At 28.6% G+C, this 19,144-nt stretch overlaps 1 protein-coding gene across 1 annotated transcript; it reads left to right on the top strand.

Moving 5' to 3' along the window:
* The first annotated feature begins 7,816 nt into the window (after window positions 1-7,816).
* On the top strand, window positions 7,817-14,468 carry LOC107008550 (EEF1A lysine methyltransferase 4). The gene is made up of 8 exons (XM_015207635.2): window positions 7,817-8,133; window positions 9,347-9,460; window positions 9,561-9,629; window positions 9,749-9,768; window positions 9,850-9,902; window positions 10,025-10,055; window positions 10,140-10,221; window positions 13,526-14,468. Exons 1-8 carry the CDS (start codon window positions 7,947-7,949, stop codon window positions 13,759-13,761), a joined length of 792 nt encoding a protein of 263 aa, XP_015063121.1. The 5' UTR covers window positions 7,817-7,946; the 3' UTR covers window positions 13,762-14,468.
* Window positions 14,469-19,144: the final 4,676 nt, after the last annotated feature.

The raw sequence follows: 19,144 nt of genomic DNA, 5'->3' as shown, positions 1-19,144 counted from the left end.
TTTATTTTACTTCATGTTTATTATTTTCAATTATTTTTAAGTATATTATATTATTTGTTTAAAAATTTATATGCTTGTATTTTTAAAATTTTCAAAGGTTAAATAGTTTATATAATTTATTGTAAAATTAACAAAATTTGATCTTTTTTAAAAGTCATACAGAAAAATTAACTTATAAAAAACAATTTTTATATCTAAAATTAATCTTATAAAAATATTACATAAAAATAATTAAATATATAAAATTTAATTAAAACATACTACTTATATAATGTTTAATTAAAATTTTATATAATTAAATAATATTATAATATTTAGAAAAATAATTTGTGTGATTTGGTGTGAAGATTCACGTTGAAACTTGCAACACAAAATTTTACACTAAATAAAAAAATTTAATGTAAAATTTAGTGTTAAATTGGAGATGATCACGCATACATAATATGTATCACATACTATAATATCTATAGTAGTATACTTTGTTCTTTTACTTATTTGTATATATGTATATTACTGAACTGGTTATGCTTGGATGTTGATTAGTTACAACTTACATCTATCTATAACCCTCATATGACATAGGGAAAATTATACTAGCAAATTAATAACTTAAAATAAATAGAGTAGTTAGGGTTTAATTTAATTGTGCTCCATAGAAAATGTTTGAAAAAATTGTCAGACGCTTCTCTCCCAAATATCTCTCTCGCCACTCTCCTCCAATCTCTCGCTCGCTTCCTCACTTTTTATATAAACACAAATGTATAAAAATTGTTTTTAATTGTATAAAGCAGAGAAAAATGTATAAATACATATATTTTGTTCCCCTCTCTCCCCTCTTCCAGATCTCGCTCGCTACTCTCCTAAATCTGGCTCGCCACCCTCGCGTTTCTCACTTATACAAACAAAAGCGAAATGTATAAATTGCATTCTGTTTGTATAAAGCGTGAGAAAATTGTATATACACATGCAAGTACACATATTTTCGTCCTATACACTTATAATTATACGATAAAAATACTCTCCTGTCCAGTTTCTTTTGCCTTTCTCTCTTTCTCGTTTTATACAATTTTCAAATTGTATCTAATTTCTCTCTTTCTCGTTTTATGCAATTCGATTCAATTGTATATTCCTTGTCAAGTCTCTTTTGTCTTTCTCTCTTTTTCATTTTATACAAATTCAAATTGTATATAATCGTTCTATACACTTATAATAATACAATTCATTTTATACACTTCGTTTTTATACAGTTTTCTGCCCAAGTGTCTTTCTCTTTCTGTTTTATACACTTCATTTTATACAATTTGCTTCAACTGTATATGTATAGCGAGTTATACAGTTTCTATGTTTGCTATGGAACGCAATTATGTGAACTTTACTATAGCATACAAATATAAATTTTTTATTTGCTATATATGAAAATTGCCCTATCACATATCATCTAAAATTTGCTTAGAACAACAAGCACGTGTAAGTAATATATAATTTATAATTTTGAACAAATCAAACAAAATATCTATTAAGTTAATTTTATATATGAAAATAACCATTTTAAAAAATAAAATCTTTTGTTATTATAAAAAGGAAAAATTACGCAGCTAAATAAATGTCTACTATTTAATTATTCATCATAGCTATAATTTACTATAATTACCATTCGAAACTAACATTATAATTAATTATGTGAATTGATTTCGAATTTATATAATTAGTCATGTTTGTAATGTATAATCAGTCAGAATATACAAATATATATGTATATTATATAATTTTTTAATTTATATACATAGATTCATGTCTCTCCACTCCTCTGCCAGCCTCGCTCGCCTCTCTCCTCCCGGCCTCTCTCGCCTCTATCCTAAGCTCTTTTGTCATATATATATATATATATATATATTATATATATATAAAATTCACCTTTCTCCCACTCTTTTCTCCTTTTCTCGCCTCTCTCCTCTCTTTTTTAGTCACGCTCACCTCTCTCCTCCATATAACACGTAGATATAAATTGTAATTACCAAACTATAACCGTGAAGAGTAAATTAATTATTTTCAAATGGCTTAATAGTGAAATTTTTCCCAAAGACCATTCGGCCTTTTCTCACCCAAAAATCGAACGTAGCGACTCCAACGACTTATTCAACTTTATGAACTTACTATAATATATAATGACTGTATAGCTTATATATATGACTTATTGATTATAAAATGTTATCAGAAGAGCCCGGTAGAATTTAGAAATTCATCAAACTTAAAAAGTATTTGTTGAGTATCTGACAAGTAAAAATAATTTTCAAATGACTTTAAAAAATAAAAAATTTTAAGAGTATTTGACAAGTAAAAATAATTTTCAAATAAAAAAAAAATAAAATAATAAGCCCCTACTTCTTATTTAAATTTAATTTTTTATTTTATTTTTTTACTTAAAGCTTCTCCGTCCCAATAAATTTTAAATTTTATAATTTACGAGACATTTGAAAGAAAATAAAATAAGATTGAAAATTTGAGCATAAAATCTTTTCAATTTCCGTATATTTAAATTGAAAATTCAAAAATGAAAGAACACAAATTATTTCGTTCAAAGTACTTAAAATCTCGACATAAATGTTATGTGTAACATAAACCGGAACGTTGGGGCGAAAGGAGTACCTTTTTCTAAGTCGATCCAATTTTTTAAGTCTAATCCAAACGGATTGCACCGTATATTTTTTCTCTGGTTCAACCTTATCTCCAATTATAAGACTATTGAGTTAGTAATTTAAAATTAAAAACAGATTTACGAGGACATGCTCAAAGCTTGAATGATCTAAAATTAGAAGCTAAATTCAAATTGAAAACGACAAGAGTACAGTAAAATTCCACTGATTTTTCCACATTTTTACAAAGTCTGGACACGTGGTTCAACGCCATTAGTGGAATTTCATCTTCATTATTCTTCTCCTTCTCGTGATCTCTAATTTCTTCTTCTTGCTCCTTTTTCCTTTCTGGTTGCATCTGCATTTTTTTTTTTGGTATGTAGTAAATTACTGAGGAATGAGAGTAATTAATTTTTGATGTATTAGTGAAGCTATTATCAATGGCGGTAGATGAAATTTGAGTGTGACACGTAGCATGAGGGTGGTATACACATGTCAGCATATGAACAAGTAAAGTGTGATGTGTGTTACTTGAGGAAAACTACCTAGTACTTTCTCTTGAGAATATAAATTAAATAAGTTTTTGCCTTTGGGAGATAAGTTATTTTAGAGTTAATCATAGTTCAGAATAATTTTGAAATTAGTTATTTTAAAATAATTTATTTCAATTATGTATTGAAATAGGCAAATAATTTATTGCATCACTGTGAATTATGATATAGATAATGAAATAAGTTATATCCTAAACATTATCACCAAATAAAACACCAAATTTTATCCTAAATTCATTTTTTCTTATTCCTCCATACTATTAACTACCGCTTGAATTATTTTAAGGAAAAATTATGTGGTTAAGTAAATTTATGATATTTTATTGCTCATTATAACAATATTTTGCTATAATTATTACGTATAACTAACTTTATACATTAATTATGTGAACTGACTTAAATTTGTATAATTAAGCACGTTTGTATATGTATAATTCGTTACATTTATATAATTCGCAGTTAACAATTCTTTATTTGTTTTGTATTTGTGTATGACGATGCTTTCTTTAATTTTTCAATTTTGTCATCATATTCATTCAATCTTTTTGCGTATAACTTTTTAAAGTTTGTATAAATGTGTAGTTTTTAAATTTTGTATAGTATGATTTGTATAATGTAATTTGGAGTAATATATTTTGTACAATTGTTTAAAGTTCATATATTTATCTTTGCATCAATTTGTTATTTTGAGTGTTTGTATAATTCAGATTTTATATTACTCAATTATATAAAAACACGTGGATTACAAATGTACATGCGAATCATACAAATAATATGTGAATTATAAAAACGGAAAAGGGCCTAAAATACCCTCAAAGTATTGGAAATGGTACAAAATTACCCTCCATCCACCTATTGGCTCCAAAATACCCTTTCCATCCACCTATTGGCTCCAAAATACCCTTGTCATCCACCTTTTGGTTCAAAATTGACCACTTATTTAACGGTTTTAAATTTAAACTATTTAAATTTTTTTTAAATACGTGGCGCTAAACTATTTGTCATAATTTAACTTATTAGTATAATTTATAAATCAATCCACTACCCACCCATTATTAATTAAATCCCTCCAAATTAATAAATCTGTCACATTATTAATGCAACAACAGAAAAGCTACTGTCAATTGAGTGTTTTTAAAAATTTGAGTTGAAAATATCTATAGAAGTAAATTATCATACATTTAAGTTTCTAAATAAAAATTACCGATAAACTTAAAAGTTTGACTATGTTCATCTTAATTATTGTTATGTCTCAATTATGTGATGTTACTTCATAGGTAATTTTTTTTCAAAATAATATATTAAAGATTTTAAAACAAATCATAAATATTTATTAAATTATATTTTTAAAAAAATGCATGAATTTAATACGGGATGTATTACTTCTTCACCTTTATTCATAAATTTTTAATTCAATTTTGAAAGAGAATCCTATTGAAAGTGTCCTCCTAAATAAGCAGCTCAACCTAAATTTAATTGGGGCTTCGGTTCGGACTCGAATAATTTTGGATGTCATTTTCAGGAATCTATAATTACATCGTATCTTAGTAGTGTTTATGGCGATTTTGATATTATAATTAGATTATTAATTGGGTGCGATTTAATTAGTAATGCGTGAGTAGTGGGTTGGTTTATAAATTATACTAATAAATTAAATTAAAACGAATAGTTGAACGCTAAGTATTTTAAAAAATATTTAAAGAGTTTAATTTTAAAAAATTAAATAAGTGGTCAATTTTGAACCTAAAGGTGGATGACAAGGATATTTTGGAGCCAATAGGTAGATGAGAAGGGCATTTTGGAGCCAATAGGTAGATGGAGGGTAATTTTATACCATTTTCAATACTTTAAGGGTATTTTAGGCCCTTTTCCGTTATAAAAATTATTATCCTCTCTCGCTCGCCTCTCTCCTCCCTCTCTCAATCTCTCTCGCCTCTCTCTTCCTCTCCTTCGCCCAATCTCGCTTGCCATATATATTATCTAAATTGATACACATATATAATTGACCTCTTTCCATACTCTTTGCTCTTTCTCGTTCATCTCTCTCCTCCCTATAATATATAATTTCAAATTGTAATTATCAACTATAGCTATAGAGAATAATTAAATTATTTTGAAATGACTATATATGAAAATTTCCTTTTTTATACATTATATAAAAATATTAATATTTTTATTTTCTATATACAATATAATTTGAAAGTAATAGGTTCTCGATTGCCACTTGCCAGCACGTTACGATCTATGTAGTTATATTTTTCTTTATATAAATAAAATAACGTCTTACAATTACTTATCATACAAAACTAGACATTAACATAAAAATAATATATAATCACATTTTGAATCATAAATTCTACGTAAAATCACCGAATTATGTGTTTCCTTACATATGTTTGCAATGAACTCTAAACATATGAAAAACAAATAAATTATAGGAATAGAATTTGAAGAAATATTCTCATTTCATAAGATTTATTTATGATCCGAGAGAAATTAGTGTTGTATTTCTCAAATTAAAATGATTTGAATTTGATTAATGGCGTAATTCTCAAACTAGAATGATTTGGACTTGATCAATTAGGATGATTTAAATTTGCCTTTATATGAATATTCCATCAATTTACGAAATATTCGAGATACCTTTTAAGGAATTTAGTATCCTTTATATAAACATAAACTAGAGTTTATGGTTAAGCGGCCTCTAAAAATTCTAACTGATACTGAATATACCATCTTGTATAGTCTCACAAAATTTAAATGTTATAAATAAAATATTTTTTTATTTTAATATTACATTAATTGGTATGTAATTTTTAGGTATCCAAGAATAGAATTAATTAAAAGTATAAAGAAATAATTTTTTTCTTAATATAGAAAAATAGATAAACAATTTTTTTTAAAATATAATAAATTAGGGATAATTTCAGATATCTCCCTCCAGATAAAATTAATTTAAAATGTATAAATAAATAATTTTTTTCTTAATAAGTAAAATAGATAAACAATTTTTTTAAAAAATATTATAAATTAGGAATAATTTCAGAGACCTCCCTCCAGGTTTCGCTCTATAACACTCACCTCAATTTACGATATTACGTCTAACTCTATTATTTCCATTTTCTTGTAACCATTCTTTAAATCTATTTAAAATAAATATAAGTTAATTTAGATTTGACAGTTTAACCCTTATATATGCAAGCTTAGATCTAATTTTTAACGATTTATCTCTATTCGTTAGATCATGTTTTTTCTTCGCTCGTAAAAATATTTAACTAGAACAAAATCTGATCGTTCTTATCGAATTTCTCTCTCGAGGAGTTCATTTTTATATTCTATTTGAAGAAATTGTTGCTGAAAAATGATGAGTTACTGTAAGGGGAAAATCTACATGAATTGATAAAGGTGAAATGGATATGAAAAGAGTTAATATTTGGTGGAAATGGTGAGTCAGATTAAATAAAGACTTTGATCCTTGTTTGATAAAAAAGTATGTATTTGTGCTGATTTATTCTAAAAATATTTATTAAATGAGTTATTTTTTATATAATATTTATTAATATGAAAAATTTAATATAAAAAATGTAAAATTATCAAATATAAATTAATTTACATTTATTTAAAATAAATTTAAAGAATAATTACAAATAAAAAAAAAATTAACATAATATCATAAATTATTGAAGAGATGAATGTTATAAAGCAAAAACCTAAAAGGAGGTTTCTAAAATTATCCCTATAAATTATTAAAAGTTTGAAACACCTAGCGGTTAAAATTTATAAGTGAAGGTTAAAGTGTCACATCTTGTTTGTGTGCAATTGTGTTTTGCTATGATAAAAAGCATTATGCTCAAGCAAAAGTACTTTTTTTTTAAAAAAGAATTTTACAACCTCAATATCTACAAAATATTAATGGAGAGCATAACTTCAATTTATGTAACACCTATTTGATTGTAAAATTAGATTTGAACAGTGACGAGACATGATAACAGGCTTAATATATTTCCTTAAATTTTGTTTTCATTATGTTGTTATTAGAGATGATTTGCAGTAGAAATTTTGAATATCTATTCATTTAAAATTAAAATATACATATATTTTCTAAATATGTTCTATTTTTTCTGGTTATACACTTAGAATTATAAAATTTACTAATGAACATACAAACTCAAACTATCGTATTTTTATTTTACCTTAAAATATATTATGCAAAGTTAGAATTTAAAAGTTATCATATAAAATTTGATTTTATTTTTAATTTAAATGGGTTTATAAAAAATGCAAGACAAAACAAGTATAATTAATTATATTTCCTTCTATTTTCATTTTTTAAGAATCAAACCATTTAAGTTTGACCTGAATTTCGCCCATAAATTTTTTTATTTTCTGAAATAAAATTATATATTTATAATTATGTAAAATTTTTTATAAATTACAACATATTTAAAATTTTTTAAAAAAATTTAAGATCAGAAGTAATTCTATTTAAATTTTTGAAAACTAAAAGATTATTTACTATGTTGTACATTTATAATAAACATGTAAAAAATGAAGGTTAGGAATATAACTGTAAAAATTTGGGAAGTCAACCACCACAAAGCCACGCGTAAACTTCACTTCTTGTCCCTCTAACACCTCCACACATTTGTGACACAAGGGCCCAGATTTCCACCCAAAAAAACGACACTTTAAAACCACCGTACACGGCGTTCTCCGCCGTTCATTTCACCGGAAACCAACCAAAATTTGAAAAAAAAGGTTTATGATGTTGCGTGACGTGTCATCTTGCAATACATACAATTACGGTGATGCCCTTTACTGGGATTCCCGATATGTTCAAGAAGCAGGTTCTTTTGATTGGTATCAACGTTATTCTGCTCTTCGCCCGTTTGTTCGCCATTATGTTTCTACGTCTTCAAGGGTACTCATGGTTGGCTGTGGAAATGCTGGTAATCGTTATAATTGAGCTAAAAAAAATGTGAACTTTTTGTGGGTTTTGATTCATTTCTGTTGATGTTTAGTTGTTTTACTTGAAATTGAGCTGAAAATTTTGAACTTTTTGTGATTCTTGAAGGAATTTAGCACTATTGGGTTAATCTTTTTTTGGGTCTGTCTGGTTTGAGCTTAAGTTCTGGTTTGTTCTGTTACCCGATTGAGAAAATTGTTTTAATTTGACTCTGATGTTTAGATTTTCTTGTTTACTGTGAGCTTAGAAATTGGCTTAAATTTTCTGTTTTTAAGTTGCTTTGTGTTGTACCCGGATATGTGATTCTTTGATCTGTATTTTTTTTTTTTTGAGCTGAGGGTCTATAGGAGACAATCTCTCTACCTCTAAGTCAGGGTAAGGTCTCCGTACACTCTACTCTCCTCCAACTTCACTTTGTCGGACTACATGGGATATGTTGTTGTTGGAAAGTAGAAATCTTTGATTTATTGCTTTGTTAATACATTGTTGTGTTTTTTACTCAACCCCATGTTGATATTTCCTTGTTTAATATGAGCATAGGATTTGAATTTTCTTTCATGTGATCAGTTTGTTTGCATTGATCTCTACCTTGTATGTGTGCTTGAAAGAATTCTTGAAGAAATTTATATCAGTTGGCCCCTGCTTTATAGATTTTCTTGCTTAATTTGTGCTAAACTTTTGCATCTTTTGTGAAGGGTTTTACGCGATGAGCTTGTTTTGCGCCTAATTTCATATACTTCAAGAAATTCTTGAAGAAATTGTTGTTTTTTAGTTTTTAGTTTCAGATAGGAGGACTACTATTTGGAAAGGAGGCTTGTGGCAGGGATTTTCTTGCCCTTTTGAGCTTTAAGTTTTCATTTTTATTGATTTTAATGTTGTATGCGACCTGGATATGGCATACTTGAAGAAGTTTACCTCAATTTGCTCAAAGCCAAAGCTCTCTGTTGGATGTCTAATTATTTTATAAACTGTGAAATGTTACAATAATCACGTTTGACTGATTACAATCATGCTTTCTCTGGTAGTCTGGATAAGCTCTTTGTTGGATGTCTAATTATTTTATTAACTGTGAAATGTTACAATAATCACGTTTGACTGATTACAATCATGCTTTAACTGGTAGTCTGGATATGAAGTTCAATGTTATTTATTTAATGTATTTACTGAGACTTTAAGATCTTTTTTTTTTGGTTCAGTGATGTCAGAGGATATGGTTAAGGATGGATATGAAGAAATAGTGAATGTTGATATATCAACAGTAGCTATTGATATGATGAGAAGGAAGTATGAGGACGTTCCGAAGATGAAATGTATGGTACCTGAAAAGTTTCTTAATTCTGATTTAGAAACCTTTTTCCAATTCAGGTGAGATAAATCTTTGTTATGAAGTTCTCCTAATGTGATTACCAGACTTGCAAATGGATGTCAGAGATATGAGCTTCTTTCCTGATGAATCATTTGACGCCGTCATTGATAAGGGTAATGCTATTGCCCTTCCTCATGTGCTATTTTTGGTTATTTTCCCTTCACTTACTGTCTTTTTTTTTTCTCCGCATTCTGATCTTTTGTGGGGTATCATCTGGTCATTAATGTAACAGGAACCCTTGATTCATTAATGGTTAGTTTCATCTTGCTCTCTCTCTCCAACTTCATCAAATTTGTTGATGTGCTAACTGTTGACTGTTCTACACTCTTCTAGTGTGGTACCAATGCTCCAATGTGTGCTGCACAAATGCTGGGGGAAGTGAGCAGGTTGGAAATTTTATGTTTTTTCATTGTGTAATTTTGTAGCTATTCGTCATATTCACTTCTTTTCCTAAATATTGTTCTTTATGACGCGTAAGAACTTATGACAATTGTCTTTTCATGTGTAGGCTTCTCAAAAATGGAGGTGTTTATATGTTGGTAACAAGAGGGCCAAATTCCTACTTGTAACTTCTATACTATATTTTGAAACATCAAATAATTGTTGTTCTTTGCTCTGTGTAGATAACATATGGTGATCCTAAAGCAAGGATGCCTCATCTGAATCGATCAGTGTTTAACTGGAAAATTGAGTTATACATTATACGTAAGTTTTTGTTGTCATGCCAAAATTGCTCAGTCTAGTATGCTAGATTATTAAACTACTATATGGTTTGCATGTGGTATCCTTTGTTAGAGATTTTTGAATTGTATTTAGGCTATCAATGGAAAGGCTTATTTGAGAACCTTTGCATGGATCCTAGTTTTAAAATTTAAACCTGAACACATAAGAAGACATACATAGTCTTGTTTATTTCTTTTTGTTTTGGTTGGGTTTAGAAAGTTTAATACTACAATTAAAAGTTTTTCAAGACATCAGTTGGATAGAAAATTAATGGATCCTATATTTGAGAAATGAATATAATTTAGTTAAATTACTTGAAAAGTATAACTTTTGAAATAACTTGTACAATTTTTTGATAAGTCCTTACTGGTTAGTGTAGCATACTTAAATGATGTCTTATGAACATTACAAAATTGTTATTAGGGTGTGTGATAGCAACCATACCAGCTCACAGAAGTTCTAGATCTTCCCTTGAGATGCAATCATGTCTTACCTCTTGACTAAACAACAACAGACCCGTGTAATTGCACAAAGTTTGGTTTTCGGAGGGTGGTGTGTACACAGCCTTACCCCTACCTTGTGAAGGTAGAGAGGCTGTTTCCAATAGACTCGTTGTTCAAGTAAAACATATCAAAAGTTAAGTATGTAATGCAAATCCAGTAGCGAAGAAGCCATGTTAAACTGCGCCTTGTTGAGCAGCTATATCTTTTTAGTATTTTTTATATAGTGGTCATATATGACCAGTGAACTCTATTTAAGGCACGTTCACCAATTATGCTAACCACCTTTTGCCTGAGCTTTTCTAACAGTTAATGGGATTGCATTCAGACTTAAACATTAGATCCTGGCATCAGGCAAAACATTGCTTAGACTTATGCCCAAGCTTAAGCCCGCCAGCTGGACTTAAAACTACTATACTGGTGTTAAGGCATGGTAACATTAATTTTGGTTTTCCTGTTTCTACATAGCGTGTCTCGGAGTCTTGCTATTCGACTCAATAATAGACTAATAGCATACAGAAAGGGTGGAAAGGGAAGGGTGGAGGGGATGTAAGAAAAAAATCTGAACTGAGCTCTCTGGACTTCCATGATAGCTCATGAATCCATGACGGGGGATCCTTGACATGTTCAAACATGCAACACGAGTTTATGTAATACATTGTATTTGCAATTCAGGATATTGCAAACCTGAGTTCATGTAATGTGGTAACTTTTGATTCAGGGAGTACGCGTCCCGTATAATATGAATCGCCAAGTTTAGAAATTTATCACATGTCAGGGGTTTGTGGAGATCAAAAGGAAATATGTGAAATGGATTTATTAATTCGTGCAAGTGTCTTGTCATAATTTGTTAATATGAAAGTAGAATAGTGAAAGGATGTCATGGCAAGTTTAAAGAACATATACGTTTGGTGGTATATGTTTTTTTGAATTGTTAGAGGGAAGGAAAGATGTCAAGTTTTCCAGGACGCTGCATAAAACTTGTACAAATTGTTAAGGGAGTAAAATTGAATTAAGCTCAGTTCTTCAGTAACGAGTCGACTGTCTCAGCAAGTGGCAACCATATCCATAATTTTTAGGGACAAGCTACAAGTTCCGAAAAATGTGTTCTAACAAATTCAAGCACAAGGATAACATAGTACTTCAGCTATATCCTTCTGAACACACATTTTAGTCATAAGGATAAGTCAAACTCATGTCTATCTCAAAAACTATTAAGTTTCTCCATTTGTTTTCTCTTTTACTCTTTATTCAAACCTTTTTTACAGTTCTCTTTATGATCAAGGGACTATACTTCAATCTATCTATGTGCTACATCACCTTTTTGTACGAGGATAGTAACTCTGGTGCTGGAATTAGGGGGTATAAGAATTATCTGTAAAGTACAGTGTTAAAGTAAGTTTAGTGGACAAGTGAAAGGATAATTTTATGTATTTTCTTACATCTTTTGATAATATGCATCATGAGTCAAAATATGCTTTTAAACTTGCAATGGACAATTAGAATATGTTCCAACAAAGGAATCATACTTATACTCATAAATCATAATAGCTTACAACATAATTCTAATTCGTCATGGTACTCACAAAAGGAATTCAAGCATTTCATTGAAGTATAGTATGTGCATATACACACTACAGGCTTGTCCGTCTATGGAATTCAACAGTCTTTCTTAGAGGTGTCCTAATACTTTGAAATCTCATCATTCATCTCAAATCATCCTGGTTATGGAAAACTAAACTATATTCGAAGCTGCTTGCCTTAGGTCTTCAACTTTTCTTAACCTTGATTTCTCCACTTATTTCTAATATATAATACTCTAATAATCTAATCTTCTATCGAGAACCATCAAATATAGCGATCTTTCATTAGATTTATGCCGATCCAATCTTGGTCACGTTTTTGGCCATGACATATCAGCCCATTTTTTACTCATTTTTAAAGTAACAAGGCATAATTCTGATGAGTTCCCCTGGAGTTCACAAATTATGCCAATTAGGATTGATTTTTACATTTTACTGTATAGAAATCTTTTCTCTTCTCATTAGTATCCCAATGAGTATTTATTGAATTTATGCCTCCAAGTATCTATCAAAAGTTGGACCCACAAAATTTGTATGCAAGAGGTTAAACAAACTCAAAGGACTAAAGAACACGATTCTCGACTTCTCATGTGATCGTATTAGGTCTGCTATGACTACAGTGGTTCAAACCCAAAGGACCGAAAGCCTGGTTTCAGGATTTCTACTGTAGTCACATTGGTTCTTACTATGGCATAAATGGTTTAAAATGTTTACACTAATGAACTGCAACCACGTGTATTCTAGTGTGATTGAACTAGATCTTAGTGTCTTTCCACATTATAGCTACTGCTCTGCACACTTGTACAAAGCAAACCAGAAAGACCAAAATATCTTTTAAAGGATCCAACCATGCACCCCGAATTCATTCAAATGGACACCCATTACCACTGCGCCAAAGGCATAGCTTTTGTCAAGGGTGTCAACTTTAACTACAAAATTTGACTTATATATACAACGTAATTTTCCGACGAAGCCTTGGGGTGACTATCAAGAATGAGTTTCATGGATTTTTCTACTATATACTCCTAATACTTGGCCGCACAAACTTAAAATGATTATGAATAACTTCCAAGACTTGTTAACTTGAACTGATTGTTTTTCTTGAAAAAAAAAAAACAGCTCTGCCTAATAATACAAGTTTCTTAACTATTGTCTGAGTCCGATCTTGTTACTTATTTCTACCATCTTACTCCCATTTTGCAGCTAAACCGGGATTTCAAAAGTCTGGTGATCCCCCTTCTAATGTGAAGCCATGCTTGGAACCTATTCCCCTAACCGAGAAGGGACTACTTCCGGAAGATTATACTATGGAAGATCCAGATTCTCATTTTATATACGTCTGTACAAAAGTTGATGAATCAGTGGAGCTGAGCAACAAATCCACAGAACCTTTGGCTGATGATTTACTATTGGAATCGCTTAGCCTCGGGAAGGATTGATTCTTCAAGTCTCGGGGTTTGAAGTCGGCTGAAACCATGTATGCTTACTGAAGGATATACTTTTGTTATCTAGGCTTGTAGTGTATCTTCTTTTTATTGGGGTTTCATACTTCAGAAAAAGAGACTGTTTTGGGATGGGAGATGGCAGGGGAGGGTTTTGTTTGTCTTTTGTTTTTCCCTTTGTGTACTATTTTAGTAACGTATTCGGGCTGTCTTGGGTTCCCTTCGGCAGTTTCAGTGGGAACTGTTACTTCCTCGGGCACATGTATTTGGTAACTCTGTCCTATGCCCCACCAAGGTTGAGACTGATGGGCAGAAATAATTGACCCCCCGTGATGTTTAGTCTTTTCTTACCTTTCCTTTTTTAGGGTGGGAACAGGTGACGAGGGGAGGGGTTCTGTCCAGAATTTCTCGGCTCGAGATGGAAGCCAGAATAAGTTACTCCCCGACGTCTTGGGCGTGCCACGAGCTTAGCTTGTGCTAGGTGGTTATGTTGTGAATCTAATAATAGATCATCCTATAGTTGTTATCAGTATTTAAACAATTTTGTTTCATAATGTTGTGTCATGTGTGTAGCATAGAACTGGAATATTTGTTTCAGTTTTTTACCTTATGTTGGTTTAGGCCCTACTTGCAAGTCTTTCTGGCTGACTGGTTTTCAATGCTGTTATTTGTACCATCATTATGTTATATTGTTTTGTATCGTATTGTGTCGTATCTTATCCTTACGATATGGGATTATTGTTCTGTTTCGTTGATTGCGATAATTTCTCTCTCTGCCATAGGTTGGAACTTTTCCTTTTTCTGTATGATAATGAAGATCTTAAACTTTGAAGCCATTTTTTCTCTCGAGATGCAGAAGGCAATGTGGAAGATTAGTGAATCTGAGCACTTGCTATTACGTCTTACAAGAGTTGATAGATAGAGTAAGGGTGTGTTCGATATTTTCATGTTCGATTGGTCAGAAATTGTAGAAATATTTTATTTAGGAAAATGAATTCGTTGAATAAGGAAGATGACTTTTCTAACGAAAGTACGAAAAAGAAAGTAGCATGGTTTCCTCGTCACAGTTCACACCATCTTCGTAGTTTTGTCTAGATAGATGCGTATGTTTTAGGATAATATTATTTATTTTCTAATAAGAGTAGGAAAAAGAGTTGGTTTAACTTTTTTTTTGTTTGGTTTCGATCTTTGAAAATTCCTTCCAATTAGTTGATACCCGAGGAGGAGCTAGTTTTAAAATACGATTTTGGCCAAATTTAATAACTTTAGTTTAAATTTTATTAGTGTCTTTAATTATTTTTTTTTCAATTCATTGAACATATATAGTTACTCTTCCTTTGTAGATGTCCATTAAACTATTTTCGGATGTCTAATAATATTTGTCTATTTTATGAAATCAAATGGATAATTTTATACAATCATTTGATGAGTGTATAAAAATAATGTTAAATAAAGTGTATTTTAGTAATGCATGTATTAGTTATGCTTGCATTAAATCTATATAGATTACTTTTATGCATTGTTTGGTTGGATGAATAAAAATAGTATATATTGTATTAAAAAAATTATTTACATTATACGTTGCACTATTATAGTGGAAAAGATGTAAAAAAAAGTTTTGAGGGGTAAATTGGGTCTTTAACTGAGTTGATGTTTGCATTAAGATCATTGCATGGAAAAAACTATCCACACTGGATGTTTACATCAAGCCAATGCAAAATGTATTATTACGTGATTTAATAAAGTAAAATGAACTATAAATTTAAACACATGACATGTATATATTGTTTTGATGTAAACACCCGATGTGAATAAGTTTTAACCATCATTGCATTGCGAATACTAGAAATCTACGGTATTAGTAGTGCACACCTTAATACAGAATAGAGCGTATACATAGATTAAAAAAGAGTACCAAACAAGATTCTAGTAAAACACAAGGTTAATGCATGCTTTATTTTTTTTAATACACTCCACCAAATGATTTGTTAGTTTTTAATTTACCCTTATCACCAATTATACTTATTTTTCTATTAAATTTCTTAAGATATTATATTTATTATATTCAAAGAGTAATATAGTAAATTACCTTTTTATTTATAATCTCTTAAGAAGTATGCAAAGTTAATAGAAGACACGTATTATAAAACAGAAAAAGTATTCATTTCATACTCAATAAATTTGAACAATTAAAATTTCGAATCAATAAACTTTAAATTCAATTACATTTACGAAAGGCGTAATATAAAGTGAAACGTTTTAGGGACAATAATAGTAGCAAAATTCAAAAAGTAGAAGTATTTATGACACTCTTAAATAAAACAAGAAAGAGAAGTCTGATCACAAAAAATAATAAGGAACATGCATAAATTTTATCTTTTAATTTTTTGTGAAAAGTTAATTATACGCTAAAATTATTCTAACGATTTATTATACACTTACTCTTGTTAAAAATTGTAACTAATGTGTGTGACTAATATTCGAGATATGTGTGACTGATTTTGTACATTAGAAGGTGGTATTATGATATTAGTTACACTTTTTTTAAAAGAAGGGTGTGTAATGATCATCAATCGTCATGATAGTATAAGCATATAATTATCTTTGTTTTTAATTACTCTTTCATTTGACAAATAAAAAATAATAATATTTTTACTTATGATATTCTCATCTTGTTTAATGAGTTAATGTTTTTTAAAAGAAATAAATAGAACCTCTTTAATGAAATTCTATGAATTAATAGAAACAAAATAATAAACTCATTAAGTTAATTATTATTTAAAATAATAAGTGACAATTAATTAAGAGCATAGGGACAAACCAATTTACCCCAAAAGGACGAAAAAATGGTTTAAAAATCAAATGCTATTTCTTTTTTATTTCTCCTGGAAGAAATAAAATGACTTGTGCTTACCACATCAATTCCATAATTAAATTAACAATTTAGCCTTCAAATTGTTTGATTTAAGTTACTAGTATTGGCGAAAATTAATCCGTTTAAAATTTCGTACTACTTTTAATTGCATTTTAATGATATTCTTAGCTTAATAAAATTTCCCTTAAAACTATTTAATCTCTAAATCAATTTGACTCTTCATAATTATTACTTTCTCTGGTTTGTATTATATGATCTTTTTAGTTTTTATATTTATTGTAAAATGAACATTTTTTTCATAATAAATAAGGTTTTAATCTTTCTTTTTCTTCAAATTTATGCTTATTTGAATAAGTTGGTTTTTATATGACCAAGAAATCTTATTAATTAAATATATGATAATTTAGTGAAAATACCTTTTTACTTATTGTGAATTTTAAAGAGACGTGTCGAAGCAAAATATATTATTACACCGAGTAAATAACTTTATTCACAAATAAAAAAATGAAACTTTAGGATTTTTTTTCTATTTTTTTTAGGTGTGAAAGGGACTTTTAGAACTTTAATAACGCAACTTAATAACTTCAAGCCTCAAGGGCTTGTTTGATTGCCGTAATATAATAACATGTTAATTCTCAATGTAACAATTATTTAATCTACAAGTAATATTTATATAACGAGAATGTGCCAATTTTTTAAAACTAAATACAATTATCAAATAATTTAATAAGCATTTCTTATATGAACGAGCGTAAGCAGTTATGAAGCACTAAATTTTTTTATTTTGATTTTTGATTTTCTAGTAATCTATGTTGAAACTCTTATTAAATTTAAATCATGCACTGCAGGGGTCATTTGAGTGTGGCGCTTTTAATAGGTTTTTCTTCGTACAGGAACTTGAATCTGAAATTATGGCTAAAGGTGAAACAGTCTCACTATTACTATACTACACCACAACACATATTGATAACAGTAAATACTAGTTGTAGGTATTTCAAAACACATGTTTTTCTGATTTAAAATATATTGAATAATTATAATTGATAAATATAAATAACTATAATTATACTCAAACTTAATTCCTCTATGGATCTTCTAATGCGTACTAAATAAAATATGTTTGGAAAATTATAAACGGACGTTTTTAGGAAATAATAAAATTACATATTCCATAAATATAAAAATATTATATTATTATAGAGAGATGCCAAAAATAATAATCTAAATATAGGAAAAACCAAAAATGGAAGAAAATAAATTATAGCAAGTTATGTAAACCCTTTTTAACAACTACCAAAAATATCGGAATAAAAAAGGAAGAATTCTAACACCATAAGGATTAGTCAAGTCAAAGTATATAAAAATTTCACTCAAATTGTGAACTTTTTTTTCTTAAAGTTTGCATATAATTCTGACACATGGAAAAAATACCAAAGTGACAAAAATAAAAAAAATAGAAAAAATAATTGTGAAAATCACGGGTTACTTCTGCTCTTAATTAGAGATTTAAAGTTTTGTATTTTTAAATACAAAAAATTTCTTAATAGCTAATGTTTACGCCTAAATAGAATTTCATACAACATAAATTTAAAATAATCGAAATATCACACCGAAGAAAAAAACCACCATGAAAATCACTTATTTCTCTATTCATAGAAAGAATAAAATGAAAGATGTAACATATATATATAATTTGAACTTTATTAAGAACTTCCAAAATAATAATAAAATTACTTATATTACCAAAAAAATAAAATTACTTATTAAAATTGCAATAACACAAAAGAAATAATACCCTTGTTTTAAAGGAAAAAAAATAAAAATGATTATATAGGAATAATTTAAAATCAGTTGAACAACTTCTATTAAGAGATTTACGAGATTAGTAGAATTCTAACACCATAAAAATAGTAAGTTAACCAACTTATATATTTCCCCTTTTTCTTTTCCACACAAAAAATCTTTCCTAAGATCCTATCTAACAATATTTTCCAAACCTCACATATTGATTAATACTCCCTTTTGGGAAAATAAATAAATAAATATTCCTTTTTTGGAAATATAAAAATAAAACTAAAACAAATGAGTAAACATTATAATATATTACAATATTATTTACTTTTTAATCTTTCAATCCTTTTAGTTCTTGTTAGATATATAATTTCATAATATTAAGGACAGAATCAATTTTTCTTGATATTTTGAGATGATAAGTACTTCGATTCATTTTTTTTACCAGTTCAATTTGTATTTTGTAAATTATTATAATTAGTAGTATTTTAATACTTTAATTAATTTGATAAATAATTACTTAATAATTAAAAATAGTACTTTCCCTATATATTAAAATGGACAAACATTAGAAAAATTTATTTTTAGTACAAGTAAAATAAAGTAAAATAATAGTAAGAGTTATACTATTACTAGAAAAAACCTAATTTTTTTTTTAAAATGAGAAAAAGGAAAGTTTGGAGGCCGAGAAAATAGAGCCAAATGTAGGAAGAA

The sequence above is a fragment of the Solanum pennellii genome, chromosome 1 (assembly GCF_001406875.1).
Source record: "Solanum pennellii chromosome 1, SPENNV200".
Taxonomy (NCBI): domain Eukaryota; kingdom Viridiplantae; phylum Streptophyta; class Magnoliopsida; order Solanales; family Solanaceae; genus Solanum; species Solanum pennellii.
Note: the sequence above shows the minus strand (reverse complement) of the source record. Positions and strands in the feature narration are given on the sequence as shown.